Genomic DNA, 25,353 nt, shown 5'->3' on the forward strand with positions numbered 1-25,353 from the left:
CACTCGCAAGAAAGTGACTAAACTGAATCCGTCGTCGTCGTTTGAAAAATTTGCGCGCGCGCCTTAACCTCTGAAGAATTCACGAAACAAAAAAAAAACGCGTGTGTAAAAAGATTTGGTCGAATTTCTTCGCGGGCCAGAATTTCAGTCGGTGTCCAGAGCTTGACTTGAGCAGATTGCAGTGCCGTGGTCCGAGCAGAGTTTGGAAAGCGAGTGTTCGAGTTCGAGTCCCTCGCTGCCAACAGAACGAAGCAAAAAAATAAGTAAAAGAAGAAAAGTTGAGAGTTTTTTGCCGGTAGTGAATTTTGAAACAAAATTTGTGCAAAAAAAAAAACAAAATCGTAACAAAAGCCACGTGAGTTTGGATAACACGTGAGCAAGAAAGTAACAAATTTCAAGTGGTTGACGGAGCAAAAGGTCTGTCAACAGTGAAGTAAGCCAGTAGTGACAGCAAGAGAAAGAGATTGTGGCCAAACTGTCCGACCAGGAGTCATCGTCTGCCAGTAGTGCTAGCGGTAGTGAGTTAGAAAAGGTCAACACCATGACGGACGTAGCTCACGAGCTCGGAGCCCTGCGGTTGATAGTGGTGAGTTGCTTTGTTTTAGTTTGGAGAATCGTTTGACATGTCAAACTTTCACAAAATTTCCTGATAAGATTGAAAACAAATGGATGTCGGATAATGATTGTTACTTGATTCTAGTTTTTAAATCCTCATGTTTTTGAATAACACAAAAAAACAACTTTTAAAATACATATTCATTGAAATTCCCTCTAAAAAAAATATTAAGTTTTAGTAATTTCCTTTATTAACACATTTTGTTTGATTTTCAAGGAATTTTGGACAAAAAAATAACAAAATAATGCTGATATCAGAAAAAAATATTGTTTTGACTTTTAGAAATATTTCTTGTTATAAAACTGAGAAAAATCTATAAAACCACTCGAAAAATTAATTCTCTAACAAAACTTTGTAAATCTTTGAAATTTTATAAAAAAAATGTCAGAAAAATATTTATGATCTGGCAACACTGTCAAAATAAACGAGCAATTCAATGAAATTTATAAAACACATAACGGCTGGCAGTCGTAATCCTGGAATCATTATTCTCCACATCGATGAAAATGTACTTTAACATTCTTGTTAATAAGTTGCAAAGTTGATCTGGCAGCACTGTTTTGTGGTATCGTGACTTAAGTGAAACGTTTTTTTTTCCATTTGGTTGAAAGAGAGGTATTTAAGGAACTTTTCCGATAAGTCGTTAAGATTAATTATCTGGTGAATCTGTAATTTTATATTTTCTGATAAACACACGAAAACAATCGAGGAACAACTAAATCACAAATGATAATAAGGTTTAGCATTTTCTTGTTTATCTTTGGTATATAAATTACCTCAATAAAAAAAACTGTTTATTTTGTCATATTTTCAAAGTTCAAAGTCATATTTTCAAAGTTTTTTAAAATGCATTTTACACTAGTTTAGCTGTTTTGAAATCATTAGTTTATAAAAAAAATGTAGGATTTGACGAAACAAATTTTTTTGCGAAAAATAGTTTTTGGGGCTCTGCACAACGAAAATTTTCAAGAGTTCAAAAGATTTTTGAATAAACCCAAACAAGCTCAAAACGATTGAAATGCAGGGGAATGCATTTTAAATTGATTTCAACTTATTGCATTTGAATTTGTTTTGAAATTCTGAAGTTTTTTTGAACAAATATTTTTTGTACCAGCCTTAAATTATTCTAAACAACTTTTTTGCTATTTGAATTTTATAAAAAAAATATTGTTTTAAAAATAAGATTGCATTTATGATTTTTTATGAAAAATTAGCTTCTGAGTTCCGACAATTAATGATATAGTTAAGGGCATGCTGCTAAAGAAACTTATAAATTATAAATAACGAGGGGACCGCCGATGCAAAATATTTTCCTGATGAAATATAAAATAAAAATTACTCAAATTTATTTACAATATGCTTACTTTTCATATTTCTTCAATTGTGATTTGAAATTAGATAAAAGTTAAAAAAAAGTTTTCTTATTCATTGAACATTGTATTTCCATCCATTAACCCCTCGGTCATTTCAGATCTTTTGTTTTTTGGTTGCAAAGTTGATCTGGCGTTCGTTTGCTTTTTAACTGGGGTAGATAATCAAAAACAAAAGACAAAAACTTTGATGAATATTTGCTACAACCTAAAAGAAGTTAGAATAAAAAAAAAAAAACAAACAAAAACTAAGATTTAAGAAACTCTATTTTTTTTTTCAAAGATATAAGCTATTGTGTTTCGTATGTTTATAGGACCTATTAGAAAAAAACTTTAGAACTTAAAAAAAGTATAAATTTTCCAAATATTTAAATATTTCAAATTATTTTAAATTTGAGAAAAAAAACTATTATTTATTTAAAATTTTACTATTTTTGTTTTCTTTACGTTTTTTATTATTATTTTTTTTATTTGCTTTGTTTTCTTAAAATTATTATTTTTTAAAATCAAAACAGTTTCAAGGTTGGCCGTTGCAAATATTTTATAAGTTTATGCCCATTGTCTATGGCCAAAATCAAGGGGGAGAACTAAATTAAAAAAAGTTTTTCAATGAAAACAATGTTCTTTCGAAAAAAAAAAACATTCTTCAAAACTGCTTTAATCATGCTCAAAGTGACTATCAGCGCAGGAAAATGCATTTTAATTTGTATTTAGTTGATTGCACGTCTGATTCCTTAAAAAAAATTAAATTTACTGAAATAAATATTTCTCCCCCTATTTTTTCAAGCAAATATTCAATATTTGCTTGAAAAAATAGGGGGAGAAATATTTAGGAGGGGCGACATAAACTATGAAAAAAATGTCACGGCCTTAAGGGGTTACATACACGTAAATTGACAAAAATGTCAAGGGTTGGTATGAGCACAAAATATTTTTCAAATTTGTTTTCAGGGCATTAAAAAATACATTTTCATCTTCTAACAAAAAAAAAATAAAAGAAAATATGAAGACATTTGGATGTATCATTGCCGAGATAAAGCTATTTTAAGTTAGCAGTTTCAAAAAACGGGTGCCACGATATCTCAACACTGCGTTGACCAAATCGGCTCAAAATTTTGGTGAAGACTCACTAAACGGGTCCCGTGTGCATGACGTAGGCCGATTCTCAAAAAGTTAATTAAAAAAAAAGATAAAAATATTTTTCTGTTTTTAATGTAAAAAATCAATAGTTTTTGGTTTTTGTAATTTTTTAGAAACCTAAATTTCAAAATTGGACTTCGTCATGCACAAGGGATATGTCTTGAGAGTTCTCACTCCAAATTTCTCGAGATATCGTGGCACTCGCAAATCAACTCGGTGTTTTGAGAAAAACGCTTACAAAGTTTGATGGTTCGCTTTGCGCATGGCAAAAATTTAAACTTAAATCGTCTTCGACTCACTTAAATTATAAAATATCTTTATGAAACTTTCAGGAGTGATTGTTAATCATCTTTGGAAAGGATTTAATAAATAATTGGAAATATGTTTTTTTTTTTAGATTTTTGACATGTATTTTTGACATGTAAAACCAATATCCAATGTTAGAAAATTTTACCAGTTTTAGATTAAAAAAATGAAAAAAATATTCAATTTTTCAAAACAAATATTACTACAGTCGACTCTCTGGCTGTCGATCTTCTCGATATCAATATTGCTCCATCTTTCGATGAATTCTTCAGTCCCTTCAATCTGCAATTCTCTTCATTCCTCGATATTTTCTCTTGCTTGAAGGATCTCTTCCTCGACGATCCCTTGGATTCTGTTTGCTATAAAAATCTCTTCCAGTTGTCAATAATTTTACTTTCTCATGGCTTGCATAGACATTTTTCTTTGCGAAACGAAGCTTTGAAGGGTGTTTGACATTAGTTTGTTTTTGTTTGCTGGGCGTTTCCACGATTCTTTCCCATAGCTGGGTACCAAGAAAAAAATATTTTCAATCGAGTCTTCATTTTGCATCGATCTGTAAACTGATGATTCTCTTCCTCGACGGTCCCTTGGATATTGACAACCAGAGAGTCGACTGTACTATCCAATGGGCTGCCTTTTCTCAATTTAGCAATAACATTTACATACTTCTTGTTTTGATAAATAAAACAATGAAGATAGTATTATAAATATTTACATTCAACTTTTAATATATATTTTTTTAAATTTTTGAAGTAAATTCAAAATTTTGGTTCTTTGACAGCAACAGTATGTCTATTAAACCTTAACCTTAAAAAACAGTTTCTTAAAAAATATTTTACATTTCACAATATTTGTCTACTGCTATTTTTTTAATATGCCTTTCTTTGCCTGACTACCTCAAGAAATGAAAAAGTAGAAAAAGACAAATCATTACACCGCAAAAAATATGATAATTACTTCGGGAATTGGAGACATAAGTTGAGTCAGAAATTTAATATTACATATAAAAATTGTAAATTACATTTTTTGTGTACTTCAATATTTTGCACAAAAAATAAGGTAAAATTCCATCCTAAGAAAGGATAAAAAAATTTACAGTGTATCTTTATGAATTTTGATTAACATTACTTTAAATAAAAACGACTTGTTTACAATTCTCAATGAAATAAATCCTTCAACTTTCTCAAACTTGTAGTCACAATAAAATTAAGGAAGGCCACTTTTTCTTTGTAGTTTAACCCTTTCGAGCCTGATGGGTCATATATGACCCAAAATCAAAATTTTTAAAACTAGCCTATAATTTTCGTATGGTCCTCAAAATCATTTTCCCATCATTAGTCTAAAAAATATTTTTTTGAAAATTCAGGCCTTAAGGGTTAAGACTGGCACAATATGTGTTTTATCTTTGCCCTGCGCTTCCTATCAGCAAAGTGCAGTAAATTTTTACAGTGAATCATTGTCGCGTGGGCCGTAAATCAATTTCGCCGTTATCAGTTTGTGTCACTTTGATTTTTTGAAGTATTATTAGTGTCGTGACAGTGCCAGATAATCATCATCGCGCTCCGATAAATCAATCGTTTTGCAACGTGCACTTAAGTCGTAAGCTTTACACGGGAAGAAACAATTGCAACTTTGTGAACAATTTCGCAAAAAAAAAAAACTTTCCAGTTGTCGAATTCCTTCCAATTTTAACAATGCAGTTAATGACAGAAAAAAATTGGAAAATTAAAAAAAAAAACGAAACAATACCCGCTGCCAAGATGCACACTCTAGCGAGAGAGGTTAAAACAAAAAGCTTAATAGAGTGTAAAGTTTCGACTTTTTACGAGCCGTTGAAGTGCACCACCCCACGAGACAATAATACCAAAGGGGGGTAACCACAAAACGGCAACGGGTCATAAATGTTGCAAATTAGGCATTGACTTCGCCACAACTAAAAAAAAAGAGGCGCAAAGCAAAGTGGAAGCTTCAAACAAAACACCACCCAAGTGTGCAACGCTATTTCTTCGTTTATAGGAAGAAAGTGGTTTAAGTCTGGGTTGTTGCCACGATTTTTTTGTTTTGCTTCTTTTTTCGTTGTTGTGCGCCCACCAACCTGTGGACTGGCCCGGTGTGCCATGTGGGAAAGTCTCGTTAACGTTAATCGGAACCATCTGGCGGAACGGACTCGAGCGCAGCGCCGCAGGTCATTGTGGCCATTCTTCAGGGCAGGCCACCAGCTCTTGGCTGGTGAAGGTGAATCGTTGCATTTGGATGAGCCCAGCGGCTGTCAAATTGTAATTAATTGTTGTTGAATGATTCAAATAATTCATTTAATTTTAAATGTTTAAGATTCTGTAGCAATGCAACTGAAAATGACTGATTTTGAGCTGTTTCGGATGAGAGTGTAGCTTGAAAGTGACAGCTCGTTGTTTTCATCAAGGAAAATATACACGCTAATGAATAATCACTCAAGTTTGAATTAAATCTGACAACTTTCGCATCATTACAAAAGAAGAAGCTTACAAAATCAGCGTCTAACCCCGCAATCGATCCCAGTGCGAGTGCAGTGCCAACAATGTCAAACGCCGTTAGCCGCCTACGATGGCTGACAATCTGAAGAATGTTGCTAGCAAATTTTTCCACAGCCCAAAATAACCTTTCCGCGCGGGGTTGGCTCAATGTCAACGAGCAGTCTTTGTATAAGGTTGACGCCATTATGGCACACTGAAGAGTGCTATAATTTGTGGGATTTACACGCTCATGAGCAATTATCAAGAATTTGGGTAATATTTTAGTAATTTTAAATTTAGCTTTTTTTTATGATTTCAGTTTTGTAGTAACTTTTCAATGAAAAATCACCCGCTTGAAGAAAAATCCTAGGTGAATGTTTATAAAGATTCTTGAAAAGGAGTTTTGATCACTATTTTATCAATTTCCAATGAAAATATCGAAAATTTTCAAAGGTGTCATGTTTATTCGAAGAACCAATTATGGAAATCAACATTTTAAAAATGAGCAAAAAAGCTGAGATGACTGATTAGGCCAAAACAGATTCAATTTAAAAAACAATTCAATTTTCAAAATAAATATGTAAACATGTAACAGTTATGATTTAACATTTTTTTAAATTTTAACGTCTTTTCCGATCTATGGTTTCAAAATCAATTTATTCCAGCATTAACAAAAAAATCATCTGTAATCCAATACGGTAAAAATAAGTTATAAATACTTAGTACTCTAGTAATGAAGGTTTTCAGAACCATAATTAAACTTGAAAATCATAGAAGTTTGAAAAATATTCACCTACATATAACTGAATTTTAAAAATTCAAGCTTTTCGAAAATATGTTCGATTTAGAAAAAAATTATAAAAATTGCTTTTTTTCTGAAATTTGTTTAAACCTTGAACAAATTTGTTACCTGATGCAAATCTAAATTTTGCATCTAAAATGATTATTGAAAAAGATTTGATCGTCTTTCTGAGTTTTTGTAAAGGTCCAAAAATAACAATTTTAGTGTTTTTTTTGTTTTTGAGTGTCTTTCAAAACCATTTTTCCTTTTTTGAAAGAGGTTTTTAAAGATCCAAAAATAACAATTGTAGTTTTTTAGCTTTATGAGTGTCTTTTAAAACCGCTTTTACAGTTTTTTTTTTCAAAAACACTAAAAAAGCGTGGAAACCAAAGTATGTAGAACATATAAGGTAAGGCTGGGTTTCCAGCTGTTAAAAATAGTTAGCATAAAAAACAACCTTTGCAGAATTTCCGAAATGTAAAAATTTGACCATTTTCAGGGCAAATTCCACCGGATTGTTAACTGTAGGGTTGTTAATCATCCCAAACTGAACCAAAAAACGGTTTTTAATAGGAAAATATCTGCATAATTTTTTTTTTAACTTGGAGCATTTTTCAGTTTAGGCAGATAGGCATACTCAACCCCTTTTGAAAAAAATACGCTGAAATTTTCCCAGAAAATAACCAAATTTTCACTTTTTTTAAAAATCTCCATAAAAGATCCAGTTTTCGTGCTAACTATTCTTTAGCAGCTGAAAAATCCACCTTACCTTATTTTATCAACACACTTTGCGTTGGAACGGAACTTTGACGTTTGAAAAAAGTTCACTGATTACACTCTCATTCCAAATAACTCGGTTCTGAGTTATTTTCACGCAGATTTCGTCAAAACCGAACCTTCTCAGGATGAGTTTTGGAATTTTCATTTAACTCATAAGGCTTTCTAGTCCAAAATTTACTAACACATTCAAAGTATGTTTACATGGCAGATGGAAGTTTGTTTGCCTCCGGTTTTCTGTCTCTTTCTAGCAAAAGAGCTCGATCATTGTTTGCATCAGACACTGTGACGAGAAGTTCGTCATTTTTGGGTTAAATTATATTTTTTTCACTGGGCATAGAAAGCCTTATTTCTTGATCGATTTCATCCACATTTTGCTAGAATTCTGAGTAGACATCAACGCATACCTGATTAGGTTAGATTTTCACAAAATCTGAGAATAAATAATTCAGAAATCAGATATTTTAAATGAGCGTGTAAGAAGTTTCTCAAACGTCAAAGTTCTAATTCAACGGTCTACCGAAACTACTAAGAAATGAGTAAATTTCAAATGAGAGCATTCGAATTGTTTACATTTCTCAGCGCAAATAAACTGTCTGAGATGAAACTCAGTCCTGTCATCGATGTAAGTGTGGTCAGCGCATGACTCATTTTACACCACAATAAAAATTCTTTCGCGATCTGGCCTACCTCACTGCGGCGCACCCTAGCGACCACTGGCGGTACTAACCGACTGACATTTGGTGCGCGAGCGGTCATCGCGCCGAGGGATAAACAACCAACTCTACGAGGAAGGTCATCACATTCCTGCAGACATCTGTCCGCCGCCGTGGTCCGGTCCGATGCTCGGCTAAATCCATGTTTATAAATAAACAGAAGAAGCCGAAGAATCTCTTCCCGTTTCAACGGAAAAATCGCGCCCGTCCCAGAAGGTCATCCAAGCAAACCGGGCGCGCGAAAAACCGCCAACTGCAGCCGCCGCGGTTCGACTCGGGGTACTTTATGTAATTAATCGGCCTAACCGAGTAGGCGGTGTGAATTTCATTCACAATTTGGCTTGGGAGATGCGGTGAAAGGCCGGAGTTTGACGGTGCGGTATCGATGGCGAATCGGGTTTGTTTGGTCTTGGTTGCCAACCGCAGAACTCGGCTGGAATGTCAACAGGTTGTTTTTGACAGCTTGAATATCGAGCACGGCTAGTGGAAACTACTCAAAATAGGGTAAAATTGCTTCCGTACACTGTAAAGTGTACATAAAATGTAAGGAAATTTTCCGTTCTTTGTATCGTTTCATCGCACCAACCTTTCCCGACCGCATTTGACCTATCTAAAATTGTCCCCACGAATGTTGGAGCTCGGTCGTGATCGTGTGCAAGTCCGAACAAGTCGCAAGATGCGCAAATCGATTGCAACGAAAATAACCCATCGATCCACGGCAAATCGGCACAGTTCCCTGCCGTTCGTCGTCCAAGCCGGTCTCCCAGTCCCAGTCCCAGTGCAGTGAGTCTCTTCCGTTGACAGCCGTCAGAATGTCCGTCATTCCCGAGATTATTCCCAGCCAGGTGGACATTGTAAGTACCGTTAATTGGGCGCGCAAAAATCGAAAAAAAAAAAGCTGTTAATCAAGATGCCATATTATACCGCGCTAATTGGAGCCATGTTGGGACGCCACACGCGCTCGTCAAAGGTGGCGTTGAGCTATGAAATGTCAAAAATCGCGCGCGTGTGCACCGCACACGCTCAACCAAACAGGCCCACTTTGGCGCGATTTGTTGATTGTTTTAGCGCCTCCAGCACGCACGTAGATTGCGTGATAAGAATAAAAGCACAAATCGGGGCGCCATCTTGGTTGACTTGGTTGGCGCAATTGGTGTGCGGTATTGTTGTGGTTTTGCGCCGCGCGTCTAAAGTGACGTAAGGTTCGTGCGAGAGGCACGGCGGCATACACTCTAAAACGAAAGTCGCCGTAGATTGAATTACGCCTGCTGCGATCACTTCAAGGTTATTCTTCGCCCAATTGGCGTCCGTGCAAAAGGATTATACAACACAAACGTTGTTAGTGTTTTGTTTGTGTTTCAAAAACAATTACAAAGTAGTGCTGCAAAACTTGAATGAATCAAATCGTCGCAGTAGGCGGCTTGCTGTGGGACTAAACTTGGTGGGATCTCTTGCCCGGCTGTGACAGCCGAGGAAGCCAGCCCAGCTGTCCTAATTAATTTCCCTCGTGCCGTGTCATAAAGTGGCCATCTCTGTCAGGGGGGCCGTCGTTTCATAAATCAGAACGGCGCGACGGCGGCGGTGACGGCGTCATCGATGGCGTAGCGAAGGTTGGGTGAAAAGTATTCTGGAACCATTTTGATTTCCAGATTTTCCAGATCCAAAACAAAGAGCTGTCAAAATTATACCTACTTGGAAATGAGTAATAAACCGATCATCAGATTTGGGTAAATTTAACTCAAAATTCATCGAAAACAGAGTACCATCATCAAAATGAGTTGCTTTGATGTTTTTTTTAAACTCAAAATAATAAAAAACAGCAACATTTTACAAACTCAGATTTAATTTACCTATTTGGGTGAGCGATTTAAAAAAAATATTTAACCCATATTTCGTTAAACCCTGTGTTAAATTTACACAAATCTGATTCACAGATTTTTACTATTGTTTGAGTTTGACAGCTTTTTGTTTTGAATTAAAAAAAATACGCAGAGTTCAGGAAATTTAATTCACTTTTTGAGTTTTTACCCCAGAATTGCCGGTTTTCTTGTTAGCGTGCATACATTTTTAATTTAAAAACCAAGTGCTGTCAAAATCATACCTACATGGAATTTAGTTATAAGTTAATTTTTTTGGGTGAACGTGCAATTTTTTTTTTAAATTTTACTCATATGTCGATAAACTCTGAGTTAAATTTACCCACATCTGATTCACAGGTTTTTACTTATTTTTGAGCTGGTTTGTTATTGACAGCATTTTGTTTTGAATGTTTTTTTTTAATTTGAATTAATTATACTACAATTTGGAATTAATTAACCAGGAATGGAGTAAGTTTAGACCAATGCAGATGTAATTTACTCTTGAAAACTTGAAAAAGAAAAAAAAAATTTGAACTCATTCTTGAGTAGGATCGTTAAGATAAAATGTGATTAAAAATAACTCAGAAATGTCACGTTACACTGTCTGGAAAATGAATGAAAATTTCTTTTTATATTAGGAAATCCAACCTCCCCTAACCATCACACTCTGTCCGTCAGCCAGTCCGTTTGTTTTGTTTCCCTATTTATTTACGATTCCGCCATTAAGATCACGCTTAAAGTTCCTGACTGAGAGGACCACCACCACTTGGCCGATCTTGGCGCGCGTTCAAAACGCGATCGCCGTCGTTAGCGACATTCCAAAGCGGTTACCGCGCGGAAGAAACGCGAACTAAATTTAGAACTTTTTGCAAGCGAAACTATTTCAAAGGGACGGTCCGTCGGCGCGGGCGGCTCGTTTTGAACTTGAACCTCTGGCCGAACGAAAGGGTACATTGACGGTAGATCACTCCGTTGACAGATGATTGCCCGGACGGAATCAAATTTGACAGTTGCTCACCTCTTTCCGCAACCACCTTGCTAGCAAGCGAAGCGAGTCATCAAGATGGTTAAATAAGGGTGGGAACGATCGAAAAAGATACAATTTCATGCAAATTTGACAGTTGCTCACCTCTATCCACGTCACTTTGGTGCAAAAATAACCCAACCTGACCCAAAAAAAATTGACCGGCGACCTCACACACACCTCGAGACCCCCCAACTTTGGGTTCATCGCGCAGCGTAACGAAACTAGGTTAAACGTGGCCGCTTCGACTAAGTGCGCGGCTCGCGAAATGCGCAAAGTGGAAGAAAGAGATGCCAGCAATACACCATTAGTGAGATGATGCAAATGCGCTGATGGCTGGCTGGCTGGAGGCAAGTTCGTGAGAGAGTGTGGCTGCTTCTTTTTGAAGACTCAATTATGCTTCAAAGTGGACACGTGTTATCGCACTGCTAGGCTGCTGGTTTAGAAATCTGGCCATTAAAGATCGACGTTTAGTTGGGGGGGGCTTTGTTTTGGGCTCAATTGTGTTGTGGTGAGCTTTCTTTAAAAATTCAAATTTTCACTTTTCAATGAGTACTTATTGTGTTAGGCTGGCAGGGTTCGGTGAAAGTGATCATGACAGATGGTCTTTACCTATTGTGGAACTTGATGGGAGGTGAAACTTGGCATTTCACATCTTGAGCGCATCTTTAGATGCAATGAGTTTTTGTAAACCAATTGCAAAATAATGATTTGCAAAAAAATAGTACTTTACTCATTACCGTGTATACTTTCTATCACAAATGTCAAATTCACTCAGAGAATACAAATACCTCAAATCTGAGTTAAAGTAACTCAGAATTGAGTTCTTTGAAATAAGCGTGCAGATAACGTTTTTTTTATTTCTAGAGTAAATTTTCAAAACAGCCTATGAATCATGGGTTTCCTATGCAGATAGGACCTTTTGAAAAATTATTCTAGATTTACTCAAGTCTGGTTGAGTTTCACTCAATTTTAATTCGATTCTAAGTAGAACTTTTCAAAATTTGACATTTGTATAAATTTACAAAAAAAAAAAACAAACAACTGTGACAAATGATTACAAAACAAGCTGTCACAGCCCCACGAAATATGTTGGCTTACTTATCGGACGGTGAGTCAAAAAACAAGCAAGGTTAGGCGGGATTCAAATCCCGCACGAAACCCGAATTTTATATGGAGATTTTCTGAAAAATGAATATTTCACCATTTTACGGGAAAATTTCACTGGGTTTTTTTTTTCTGAACCGAAAAACGCGTTTAGTTGAATTTTTTTTTGAAAAAATATTTTTGTTTTAAAAGCGTATTTCGGTTCAGTTTGGCATGCTTTGCACTTTCTTAAAATCTCCATATAAAATCCGGGTTTCGTGCTAACTAACTATTTTGACAGCTGGAAAACCCGCCTTACCTTACTAATCTACATACCTTGAGCTGTGACAGCTCGAGCTCTACCATTGTTTGCATCAGGACACTGTGGCGAGGAGTTCTCCATTTTTGGCTTAAATTATATTTTTTTTACTGGGCCTACAAATTCTTATGGTTAGATTTGAATTAATTCCACTCAATTCTGTTTGAGTTTCACTCATTTTGCCTTTCCGCTTTCAAATTCCGGACTTTTTTTATCAGAACTAAATGTAAACAATCGGTTTAAAAAGCTTGATATGGATACAGTGCATGTTTACATTTCATTATTAGATTGTAATAAAAGTAAGTCCCAACATTTTTACAGAACTAACTACGTTTTAAAATTTGTTTCGCTTTACAACAAACCCCAATTGCTAAAAAGAAAGTTTTATACTAAATAACACGCGAATTTGAAATCACTCAAAATTTGTCAAAACCAGAAATACTCATGAAAGAGTAAGTATGGCAAATGTTATTTTTGCCACAAACTCACTCAAATCTGGTGAATTTTTAGTTACGATTTAGTAAAATTCAACCAAATCATCTGCACGCAAATAAAAACTTACTCAGATTTAGTAAAAAAATAACCTATTCCGGGAGTGAAATTCTATACACCCTTACCAAAAATCATGACTTTTTGAGTTCCAAATCCCACTTTTCATACGATTTTTTCAGTTCAACCCATATAACCATTTTTATGGTTGTAGTACCTGAACTCAAAAAATCGTATGAAAAGTGGGATTTGGAACTCAAAAAATCATGATTTTTGGTGAGGGTGTAGAAACAAATTAAAATAAATCAAATAAAATAAACTATAAGTAAAATGTCTACTTTCTACCTTTTTTCAAATTCACCCGTGAAGTTGAAAAAGAATACTTATGATTCTGAGTGTGCAAATCTTACATTACTCGGATTAGGTTAAATTCACCCCTAGTCGAGAGTGAGTAAATGTTGCAAATTTTATAATATGATTAATTTTGCCCAAATCTGGTGAAGAAATTATGATTAATTCGAAAAACTTTACATCAAATTGCTTTTAAAAATGTTTAAAGAAGTTTGGTCTGCTCGCACGTCTAAAATTACTCGAATTCTATTAAAACCAAAGCTGCTTACACCCTTACCAAAAATCATGATTTTTTGAGTTCCAAATCCCACCTTTCATACGAATTTTTCAGTTCAACCCATATAACCATTTTTATGGTTGTAGTACCTGAACTCAAAAAATCGTATGAAAAGTGGGATTTGGAACTCAAAAAATCATGATTTTTGGTAAGGGTGTAGAAGTGAGAAAATAAAGAAAAAGTAGCAATTCTGAAGAAATGTTATTTTTTTTAGAGGTGTGAGTTTACATCTCTAGTCCAGATTAATGATAAACTCACACAGGACATGTCGGGACTTATATTTGATAAGGTTTAATAAGCAAATCTAGAGTTTTTTTTTTTTTTTGAAAAGGTCATATAAACTGTTATCTTTCATATGTTTATAGGACCTATTCAAAAATAACTATAAACATGTAAACTTTGAGCGCATCCCCTTCACACCTTATGCCAACTCTCGTCGGAATAAGTGGGATGCACTAAATGCTTACTTCAGAAGTGAATTTTAGTCAAATTGGAAAAAAATGGAGCTGTCATTTTTACTCTCTACACGCACATTCAAAATCATCCAGTTTTCGTAAATACCGATCCTACTCAGAAATGAGTAAAGGGGGCATCTGTCAGATTTGAAATGAAGGTTTGAATTCAATGTAAATTGAGCAAAACTTATTTAGATCTGATTAAAATTCAATCAAATTTTGACAAATGCCCTTTTTACACATTTTTGGGTACGTACTGTTTGGACAAAAACTGAGAAATTTGAAATGAGGGTGCAAGTAATGAAATGCTATCAAGCTTGTCTTAGACAAAGCAATTTTCAAATTTGCCAATTCAGCACAAAAAAAAAGAAAATAAACATTTAGGTCTTCCAAATGTTTTCCCACCGCAGAGCGGTGCAAAACGGTCACCTTGAGTCATCGACTGTCGAAGCGGGAGGGGAGAAAAACGAAACCAGATCAACAAACAGTAAACAAATTTAAGAACCACCCGAAAAAACGCGAGTCTGTATGTTTTTCTTGGTTGTACCTCTAGCTTTCGCTCCACTCCACTCTGCCGCTATCCAGAATTTAACGGCAGTGCAGTCCCCCCCGAAAACTGGTGCAGTTGTTTACCCAACTGCGCATCGGCACACCTGACCGTGGCCACACCCGGCGATCGAGAGAGGCCATGGAGTTGATTTTCTTTCCACCACGCACCCACCTCACATATTTTTTTACGAGATTTCTTTGATTTGGTGGAATGTAAACAAAGCTTGAACATTTGAAAGGTTGAGATTTGACGTTTTGATGCACGCTAAACTTTGTTTGACCAAGATGCGCGTTTGGAGATCTGTCAAAAGTCAAGGGTCGCTTCGTTGCAGCGCAGATCTCCTGTCCCTAATTTGACCGCAATGAAGCGTCATAACGCAGTCACGATCGCGTTTACGTAAAACGTCAAATCACTCACGATTTGTTCACACAAATCGGCGCCGAATGGGCGTAACCTTTACACCGTCATTAACGGCGGTGCGTTACGCTACACGGTTAGTTTTTTTTTCTACGATCTTCTTCACAACACTTTCGGAACTGTTAAATTTTTGATAGTTTTTTTTTCGTAGACCCGTTGCGCTCGTGTATGAGCGCATGTTGATTAGACGGTGCGAGCCGTCAAATCGTGATTGCTCGAATAGATTGTAAATAATTATTTTGGCACGGTGAATCTTTTCAACCGCCGCTGCAATTACCCGCATTTTATGGCACATCTGAGCGGACCAACTGCTGCGTTAGATAATGCAGCAGCGCTGATGAGGGTTCAGTGGGACACTTATCTAATGCCCTGCGCCGCGTGAGGGCCCCTGGACCAGATTTCTACAACAGACTTTTTCTTTTCCCCCTAATTACTCATCAATCCAAGCATGCCGGATCGAACGCCACCTCCCGTGGCGTCGCGCGAACTGCCGCTGTCATTGTTTTCCAAGATGGCCGCCCGATTCGATTTCAGGCCGTTACCTCACCGTCCTTTCGAAAATGTTCACCCCCCAAAATCCTCCCACGCAAGCCCGCCTCTCAGTGCAACCGTTTAATTGATAAATCAAAAGAGAAAACAAAGCGCGACCTCTTGCGGCAAAGTCACACGATGCCGCCGCGATGACGAGATCGAGAAATGAAGAAGCTGAGTTCATTATGTAAATTTTGCAAGCGCGAGAAATCCCAGCGAGTTCCCACAACAAAGTTGCAGCAATTGCAGCGGAATCTTGAGCAAGTCACGCAACTTTCGCTCTCAGCAAGAGAACCCGCGCGGCGTGGCCTACTATGATGGCGGAGCTGTCAGAGTTTAGCAAAAATGGCTGCGTGCAAGCGCGCAGCGCGCGCGTTGAACTCTTTTTGAGGTTAGGGGCGAACAACTTTTTTGATGTGCCAACGGGTCACGATAACTAATTGGCAAATGGTCGGTTCGGGAATTTAGCTTACCTGCTAACGATGAGGCATGCAAAGGGGTCCGCTCAAGCGGAACCGATCGCAGTTCTAAGGATTTGACCGAGTTAATAACGGAGGGTTAATAAAACCAACGGTCAGCGCTAGAACGGCAGTTTGTAGCGATTCTAAACTGTAAGCGTTAACATCGACACGTGCTCCAATCGGAAGTGATCAGAGTCGGAAGCCTCTAGAAGAAGCCTACTCCGTAGCAGGGCGCAGCCAGTTTTGAGTGTGTTTGAGTTGCGTCCGTTGTAAAGCTCCCCGAAAGCAAAAACACTTCACAAAATGGGCGGAATCGTGTCGCGAGTTCTACGCGGAAACGCTGAACAACCCTGCGTCAAGTGCAAGCGGGAATGCTGCGTCTGTCTGGACGCGAACCTGCAGCTGACCCAGCGTCGTATCCGGCGACTGGAAGACCGCGAACGGCGACGCAGCCGCGTTCAGCCGCTGGACGAGGAAGACACGGACGACGAGGGAATGTTGACCGCGGAAGAGGATCTTCCTGGCTTTTCACGATCCGGAACGATCCGACGAACCCGAAGGCGTCTGCTGGTTCCTCCGCCACTGATTCCTCCACCTCCTCCTCCTCCTCCGATGATGATGCCTCCGATGCCACCGATGGTGATGATGGTTCCGATGCAACAGCAACAACAACCTCAGGAAAGTCAGCAACAACAACCACAACAACAGCAAAATCAGCAGCAACCTCAACAACAACAACAACAGGCTCAGCAGCAGCCACAACAACAACAACAACAGCAACAGCCTCAACAACAACCTCAGATGATGATGCCGATGGTGATGCCACCAATGATGCCTCCCCAAATGATCATGGTAATGCCGGCAATGATGCAACAACAACAGCCGCAAACACCAGCTGCTCCAGCAGCAACTCCGGCACCAGCCGCGGAACCTGCCGCTGCCGCTGGAGGTAACGGAAACGGAAACGGAGGTGGTAACGGAAACGGAAACGGAGGAGCTGCTGCAGCGGAACCTGCAGCGGCACCCGCAGCTAGGCGTAGACAACCCGCTGCGCAACCGGAAGAGGAAGAACCAGAGGAGGAGGAGGAAGCTCCACGGCGTCCACGACGCCGACCATCCCAACGTCGTGCTCCCCGTCGCCGAGCTCCAGCTCCAGAATCTGAAGAAGACGAGGAGGAGGAGGAGGAGCAGGAGCCACCTAGACGACCCCGGCGACGTCCGTCGCAGCGGAACGGAAATGGTCGCCGCAACGGTCGGCGCGAGGAGGAAGAGGAAGAACCGTCCGAAGAGGAGGAGGAGGAGGATTCCGGCTCACGGCGAGCTCCGCGTCGTCGGGGATCTGAACGTCGCGAGAGACGCACTCGCCGCAACCGACGCCCGGAAACGGAATCCGAGGAGGAGTCCGAGCTGGAGGACGAGCGCCGTCGGAACCGGAACCGGGTGCGACGCACTCGCAAGGAAGTTCCAGAAGTGCGTAAAGAAGCTGGCGTGTGCCGCCATGACTCCGTCCGGCGTCAGCAGCTGCACGTGCATCACGTACACAGCCATCCGGAAGTGCCCCAGCAGCGAGAACAGCAACCTCCGGCCGCTCACGGTCCGAACGTCCGTCGACTGGTCGCTTGTTACGAGCTGATGCGTTCCGACATGAGCGAGTGTGACTCGCAGTCCATGCAGAACCTCATGAGTCGCGTTGACGACCATCCGATGCGGGATTCGGGTCGTCGCTGCTAAATTTCCAGTAAAGTTTTTTTTGTTTACCCAATTTTTGAACTCCGTGACGTCATTTGTAAACAATCCACCAAGAACTGTCAAATTTTCTAACCACAAATTTGTTTTCTTTCCCCCTTTCCAGGACTCCCCGCTGTCGTCCAAGGTCGCCATGTTTAACAACCGTGAGAAGAGCCACACCGAGTCCCAGCTGACGAATCCCTTCTCGGAGTCGCACGGTGGGATGCAACGGCTCAAGATCAGCAAAGAGGAGTACGGCAGGTAAGGGTTTCGAACTTGACCTCACCGCGGTGGTCATGGCGCTCAGCATTGCTCCACTGACCAACTAACGCTGTTCGTGTTCTACTTCTGGTGTTTTACTTGTTTTTGTTTTGTTTTGCCTGCGCGCATAACCAGCTTATCGCATGACTAACCACCGTTGGATCGCCCGTAACGGCCAACTAACCTCACTTTCCGTGCACGCCGGCCCCGGCGGAATCTCTCAACACCTAGCTAATTAAGCAGTTATAGTAGCCAATTAAAAGTGTATTAACGTATTATCTAACCCAATCACTGAACGTATCAATCAATAGGTGAGCAACCAGACTAGAAGAGAAGCAGCAATTGTAGCATAACCTCAAAATATTTAGTCGCACTTCTTAGTCAAGAGAACTGTTAAACTAAACTAGTCAACATAAGGAATCTTCTACTGTCCCACCGTTCTGCGTTTGCCCTAACCTCAATAACAACAGTATCTATTTAGTATTAACCTGTTTAATAACAAATACATAACCTAAAACTAGCACCCCTAAAAACCAAAACAAACCGCCATCTTTACTCTAACCTCTCCGAAATTATCCCTTTTGTCAAAATTTCAACCTCGCAGACCAAAGGCCGGCAGCCTCACCGAGTACCGCGGCAAGAAGGCCAACATCCAGGTGTACCAGGAGATGCTGGAGCTGTGCACCGTCATCAACGACGAGGGCCACTCGGTCTCGAAGCAGACGCCCGAGATCCGGGGCATCCTGTTCGGGGAGCTGTTCAATGTAGGTTTTTCTGGCTTGCAATCTTGGAAGTTTGTTTGGGTGTCGATCGATTTGGAAACGCAATGTTGAGTAATCCCCATTGAACGTGTGCAAGACTGGTGCTGTCAAATGTGCACGCTTAATACACTCTTCTTTAAATTTGATTTTGCGTTCCGCCAGAGTTCAAACAAACCTGAACATTCTTACAGAATTCTGACAGAAATATTAGAACGATTCTGGTAGGATTCTAACAGAATCAGCTCTGCTACCCAGTCAAGACGTTCTAGCAGGATTTTAGCAGAGTTCTCACAGAGCTGGATATTCTTACAGCATTCTAGCAGAAATGTTCCACCGTTCTAGCAGGATTCTGGCAGAACCAGCTCTGCTAGAATATTTCGTGACTGGGTAGCATTTTTCGTGACTGGAGTGCTGTCACTTGTGTACGCTGAAATTATTTGGATTTTCACTTTTTGGACACAGTAGATGCAAACAAGCGGTGTTCATTCTGGTGAATGTGTTCTATTTAGAAGCTGAAAAAATGACTGGCTGTGTTTACAAATCGTTGTTTATTTAGATTAAAAATTGCGATTAGTTAAATTTTGACAGCTGAGCAGTTCTCTAGGATTTCGGTCATTCGATTTTTTTTGTATTTTTTAATCCGACTGAAACTTTTTTGGTGCCTTCGGTATGCCCAAAGAAGCCATTTTGCATCATTAGTTTGTCCATATAATTTTCCATACAAATTCGGCAGCTGTCCATACAAAAATGATGTATGAAAATTCAAAAATCTGTATCTTTTGAAGGAATTTTTGATCGATTTGGTGTCTTCGGCAAAGTTGTAGGTATGGATACGGACTACACTGGAAAAAATAATACACGGTAAAAAATTTGGTGATTTTTTATTTAACTTTATCACTAAAACTTGATTTACAAAAACACTATTTTTAATTTTTTATTTTTGATATGTTTTAGAAGGCATAAAATGCCAACTTTTCAGAAATTTCAGGTTGTGCAAAAATCACTGACCGAGTTATGAATTTTTAATGATTTTTTTCAAAAATCGAAATTTTGTCGTAAAATTTTCAACTTCATTTTCGATGTAAAATCAAATTTGCAATCAAAAGTACTTTACTGAAATTTTGATAAAGTGCACCGTTTTCAAGTTATAGCCATATTTAAGTGACTTTTTTGAAAATAGTCGCAGTTTTTCATTTTTTTAAATTAGTGCACATGATTGCCCAGTTTTGAAAAAAATATTTTTGAAAAGCTGAGAAAATTCTCTATATTTTGCTTATTTGGACTTTGTTGATACGACCTTTAGTTGCTGAGATATTGCAATGCAAAGGTTTAAAAACAGGAAAATTGATGTTTTCTAAGTTTCACCCAAACAACCCACCATTTTCTATCGTCAATATCTCAGCAACTAATGGTCCGATTTTCAATGTTAATATATGAAACATTTGTGAAATTTTCCGATCTCTTCGAAAAAATTTTTGGAATTTTCAAATCAAGACTAACATTTCACAAAGGCCAAACATTCAATATTACGCCCTTTTAAAATGTTTGTCTTGATTTGAAAATTCCAAAAATATTTTTTCGAAAAGATCGGAAAATTTCACAATTGTTTCATATATTAACATTGAAAATCGGACCATTAGTTGCTGAGATATTGACGATAGAAAATGGTGGGTTGTTTGGGTGAAACTTAGAAAACATCAATTTTCCTGTTTTTAAACCTTTGCATTGCAATATCTCAGCAACTAAAGGTCGTATCAACATAGTCCGAATAAGCAAAATATAGAGAATTTTCTCAGCTTTTCAAAATATTTTTTCAAAACTGGGCAAACATGTGCACTAATTTAAAAATGAAAACTGCGACTATTTTCAAAAAGTCACTTAAATATGGCTATAACTTGAAAACGGTGCACTTTATCAAAATTTTAGTAAAGTACTTTTTGATTGCAAATTTGATTTTACATCGAAAATGAAGTTGAAAATTTTACGACCAAAATTTCGATTTTTGAAAAATCAGTATTGATTAAAAATTCATAACTCGGTCAGTGATTTTTGCACAACCTGGAAATTTCTGAAAAGGCATTTTATGTCTTCTAAAACATATCAAAAATAAAAAAATTAAAAATAGTGTTTTTTTAAATCAAGTTTTAGTGATAAAAGTTAAATAAAAAATCACCAAATTTTTTTACCGTGTATTATTTTTTCCAGTGTAGTCCGTATCCATACCTACAACTTTGCCGAAGACACCAAATCGATCAAAAATTCCTTCAAAAGATACAGATTTTGAATTTTCATCATTTTTGTATGGACAGCTGCCGAATTTGTATGGAAAATTATATGGACAAACTAATGATGCAAAATGGCTTCTTTGGGCATACCGAAGGCACCCAAAAAGTTTCAGCCGGATTAAAAAATACAAAAATTAAAATTGAAGAAAAAAGACCGATTTCGTAGAGAATTGCTCAGCTGTCCAAATTGGTGTCTTCGACAAAAAAAAGTACGGATTTGGGAAAAAGCAACACTTGAAAAAAAATTTCCCATTTTATGATTTCACTTTTCACAATGTCCAAAAATGAAACAGAAATGAAATTTTCCAATCTTTCGATTATAAATATATATTTTTTTAATCAGTCATAACATTTTAAATTGAATTGTTTTTGGATGTTTTTTATCATCCAAATGTCCAAATGTAACAAAAGTACAGAGCGAATTCGAAAATCCGAAACACGCTACTTCGGATGTTCGCTAATTCGAATGCTCGCTAATTGGAACCTAGTCGTCTAGTAATCCGATCAAAATATTTACTTATTTTGACAGTTGACTATTTTGGCAGTGTGGTTTTGCCATGGGCAAATTGATTGCAACACCACCACTGCTGTCAAAAAGTTCAAATATTATAATCGAATTTCAAGACGAATTTAAACTAAAACGTATTCAAGTGTCAAAATCTGCTGTCAAACTGATGTTGACATTTCAACCCCATTGTTTGGCGATTTTTTTGACAGCTGTCAGTAGTTCCAAGGCAGTTTCATTGAAGTGTCGAATCCGCTCTGTATAAAAGTGAAACAATAAATGGGTTTATTTTTTTAAGTGTGTACATTTTTTTCTAAATACTTCTTATCAGTACTTAGGGAGCATTATTTTATTACGTAACGCCATTAGGGGGAGGGTCGGAGGGTTGGAGGCCGTGTTACGCTGCATACAAAATTTTGAAAATTTGTATGGACATTTTGTTACGAGGGGGGGTTCAGGGGGTCTATTCCAAAGACACCAAATCGATCAGAAAGCCCGTTTTCAAGATATCTATTTTTGTATATTTTTTAATTTTTTTATGGCTGCCTCAATTAATTTGTAGCAAATTGCATGGACGAATTATTGATGCCAAATGACCTCTCTGATCAAGATCATAGAAAAAAAAATCTCAATGATTCAACTAAATCAAAATCGCAAAAAAGGTCTTGACAATTTTTAAATGTAATGCAAATTCAGATTTAGCACAAAAATTTCAGAAAATAAGTATTGTGGACTGTCGTTGATAGCTAGATTTTCTAGTATCTTCACACGGTCGTTTGAAGCAGCCGGGGATTGACTGAGGGGATCCCAAATGGTGTAAACATTTCAATCAAATAAAAATAATTGCAGTTTTTTTTAAATCCAGAATCCCTTCCTCAACATCTGTAATAATTGTTTCACCATTATTGCTAAATTTTATATATATTTGAAAAAAATAATAATATAAAAAAAGTTAAATTTTATACTACAAGATTACCCCTCGATTGAGCTCATGCTTCGTTTTGTTTGTCAACAAAGCTGCAGATGAAGCTGCTAAAAGCTGTGATTAGTAACGCTAAACGTTATAACCTCACTTTTCCGCAGCCTCAGCCAACGTTAAACAGGTACAAAGTTGTTTCTGGGTATTTTCCAGAAGAGACCCGAAACAATCCAACAGCAAGCTGGTTTGACGTTTATGGAGGGTGCTGAAAAGTTTGGATATGTCACTGCTTGGGTTTGTAAACAACAAAACACGACTATAATAAATCGCTCAGTTTACGTCAAAACCGAATTTACTCAGGAAAGAGTTTTGATGCCAAACGTCAGATTTATACGTAACTCAGTAATCTGCACGTTCAAAATTACTCAGTTTTCGTCAAAACCGAACTTTCTCAGAAATGAGTCGCTGTCAGATTTGAGTGAATTACACTCAGAATTCCACGAAAACTGAGTGACATTCACCCAGATCAGTGTAAAATTCACTCAAATTTGACAGATGCCACCTTTACTCATTTCTGAGTAGGTTCGGTTTGACGAAAACTCAGTGATTTTGAACGTGCTTGTAGGGTTGACAGAAAATTACCCAAATCTGACCAATCTGACGTTTGGTTTTGACGCAAGCTGAGTGTTTTAAATAAGAGTGTAGAGTTACACGACATATCGAGATTAGCGCAAATATTTTGATGTTTGACACTTTAAATTGATAGATATTACACTTAACTTAAACATCATTTTCTAGAAGTTCAAAGAAAATCAAAAGAAAACAAAATCTCGACACCCAAAGAAAAACGTTATTCAAAATAGAGTTAATTTCTAATAAACTAATCAACTTCTCCCTCCCATTTCAACCCAGATCTACACCCACATCAACGACAAGCTGGTGGGGCTGCTGCTTCGCGCCCGCAAGCACGAACTGATCGCGTTCGAGGGCGAGGTTCTGTTCCAGCGCCGCGACGACAACGTGCCCATCCTGCTGCTGAAACCGATCCGGGAAATCCGCGAGATCATGGTCGGCAAGCAGACCGAAATCCGCCGGAGTCTCAGTCCGAACCCGCAGCCCACCAACATGTTGAAGTAGAGCGGGGGCGCAAAGTGACAGTGACCAGCTGTCAGTTGCGGGAACGAGTGAGCGAGAGTGTGTTCGAACGCGCGCGTGACTTGAATTTGGTACCGAAAAGCGTAATTTGTATATTTTAGAAGATGTTTTGTTCGTATCAAACGCGATCCCTGTGAGTGTGATTGAGAGAGAGAGTGTGAATTTCCTACCAATTGGATCAAATTGAAAGACATATGATATTTGTTTCTGCTGTTTAACGTTTGACATTTCGTTGGGACAAAATTTCGCAGTGACACTGTATACTAATCAAACTGAAAAAGCAAAACTGTCAAAATGTCGACGGCAGGATGCATTGTTTGTTTATTCCACGTGATGAAATGAAACAGTTGTGGTGTGAATGATTCGTATCGGTAGTGTTAGGCGAATATACTAAAACAAACAGAACCAAAAATAGTCCATAAGTCTACTAAACTGACTCTTACAAACATACCTTGATAATTTATTATCTAGTAAGGCTTTTTCTTCTATCCCTTTCTTTTCCTTTTCCTCTCCACTTATCTTTCGTTCGATCAGATATTTGTTGTGCAATATTTAGTTGTTATTCAGTTTTTCTCATCCTTCTTTCTTTTCACTTCCCATTCGGAAGCAAACTCCACTTTTCCTTTCTTCTGTGTAGCTGCGCGGTAGTCACAGTATTAAAATGCTCTTGTACAAGACGAAACAGAAAACACGCAACGCCGCAAGAGTGTAGGTAAACAAAGCGAAGATGAACACACGCACAAAGCAAGCAAATCTTCGGGAAGTAAACAAAACAAAACACGCCACAAGTCGTGGGAATTTCAAACTTTATCCAAGTAAGCCAGTGGTTTGGGAAAGAGCATCGGAAGAAACAATAGCCAGCCAACATCTTAATGTTACCCTATTGACTGATTTGTGCGTGCGTGCGTGCATGCGTGATTTCTGTTTGTGTATAGGAAATTCTTTGTTTATGTAGCGAGAAAAGCAAACGATATGGTACTGTAATTAGCTCATTAAGTAGAGATAAAATAAAGGAGAAAAAAACTACTGTTTACATTACCATCAGGAAGATTGGTGTATGGTTTCAATTCTTTTAACTGAAAGAAAGTCCTTGACTCGAGAAAAATATCATTTTGCCAAACATAAACCAAAACGTCTGGTCGATGTCAGTCGCAAAGGCAAACATCTCAAAATTTCTTATGGGGTGGTTGTCACTACTACTGCAAACTCTTACCAGGAATATACACTGAAAGTCAAAAATATCCTTTTTTCAAGTTCACCCATCGTCACCCTTTTAAAAGGGTATCGAAAATGTACTAATTTTGACATACCCTTTTGAAAGGGTGACGCTGGGTGAACTTGAAAAAAGGATAGAAAGTATCCTTTTGAGGGATACTTCTGATTTTGAGTGTAGTAACTACGGAATTACTTCAGGTCTGTTATAGGGGGATGGCGTCGCTATTTTTAGACCACGTTTTCCACTTTTTCTCATCAAAACCGACTACTTTATCGACTTCATTTTGCTGGGCGAGATAAGACGCCGTCTATTTTTAGACGATGACTCAGCACTTTTACACTCTTGCGCTTAAAAAAACCAGATGGCAGCACGATGTAACGCCACGTCCCTATTGTACGATCAGTTCCTAACTGGACTCGGTCGACGACCGTCGAAATAGGCGGCGCGTCAGATGCGGGATTACAAATGTCAAAACCTCTCCCCCTCACTTTGTCTCACCACGTGTT

General features: G+C 38.1%; 1 protein-coding gene across 2 annotated transcripts; it reads left to right on the top strand.

Moving 5' to 3' along the window:
• On the top strand, nt 1-24,679 carry LOC6053058 (actin-binding Rho-activating protein). 2 transcript variants are annotated; one of them, XM_001869179.2, is made up of 4 exons: nt 1-586; nt 17,870-18,006; nt 18,611-18,770; nt 23,389-24,679. In XM_001869179.2, the coding sequence occupies exons 1-4, from the start codon at nt 542-544 to the stop codon at nt 23,611-23,613; spliced, it is 567 nt and encodes a 188-aa protein (XP_001869214.2). In that variant the 5' UTR covers nt 1-541; the 3' UTR covers nt 23,614-24,679. The 2 variants fall into 2 exon arrangements, with proteins under 2 accessions (XP_001869214.2, XP_038119896.1); XM_038263968.1 differs by lacking the exon at nt 1-586 and adding an exon at nt 8,919-9,052.
• Nucleotides 24,680-25,353: the final 674 nt, after the last annotated feature.

Source organism: Culex quinquefasciatus, chromosome 3 (assembly GCF_015732765.1).
Source record: "Culex quinquefasciatus strain JHB chromosome 3, VPISU_Cqui_1.0_pri_paternal, whole genome shotgun sequence".
NCBI lineage: Eukaryota > Metazoa > Arthropoda > Insecta > Diptera > Culicidae > Culex > Culex quinquefasciatus.

Excerpts from the sequence above, each read along its gene's own strand:
- LOC6053058 (XM_001869179.2), top strand. The coding sequence starts at position 542 with ATGACGGACGTAGCTCACGAGCTCGGAGCCCTGCGGTTGATAGTG. Across the intron at positions 18,007-18,610 it reads AGCAAAGAGGAGTACGGCAG|ACCAAAGGCCGGCAGCCTCA; the intron begins GTAAGGGTTTCG and ends TCAACCTCGCAG. Across the intron at positions 18,771-23,388 it reads TGTTCGGGGAGCTGTTCAAT|ATCTACACCCACATCAACGA; the intron begins GTAGGTTTTTCT and ends ATTTCAACCCAG.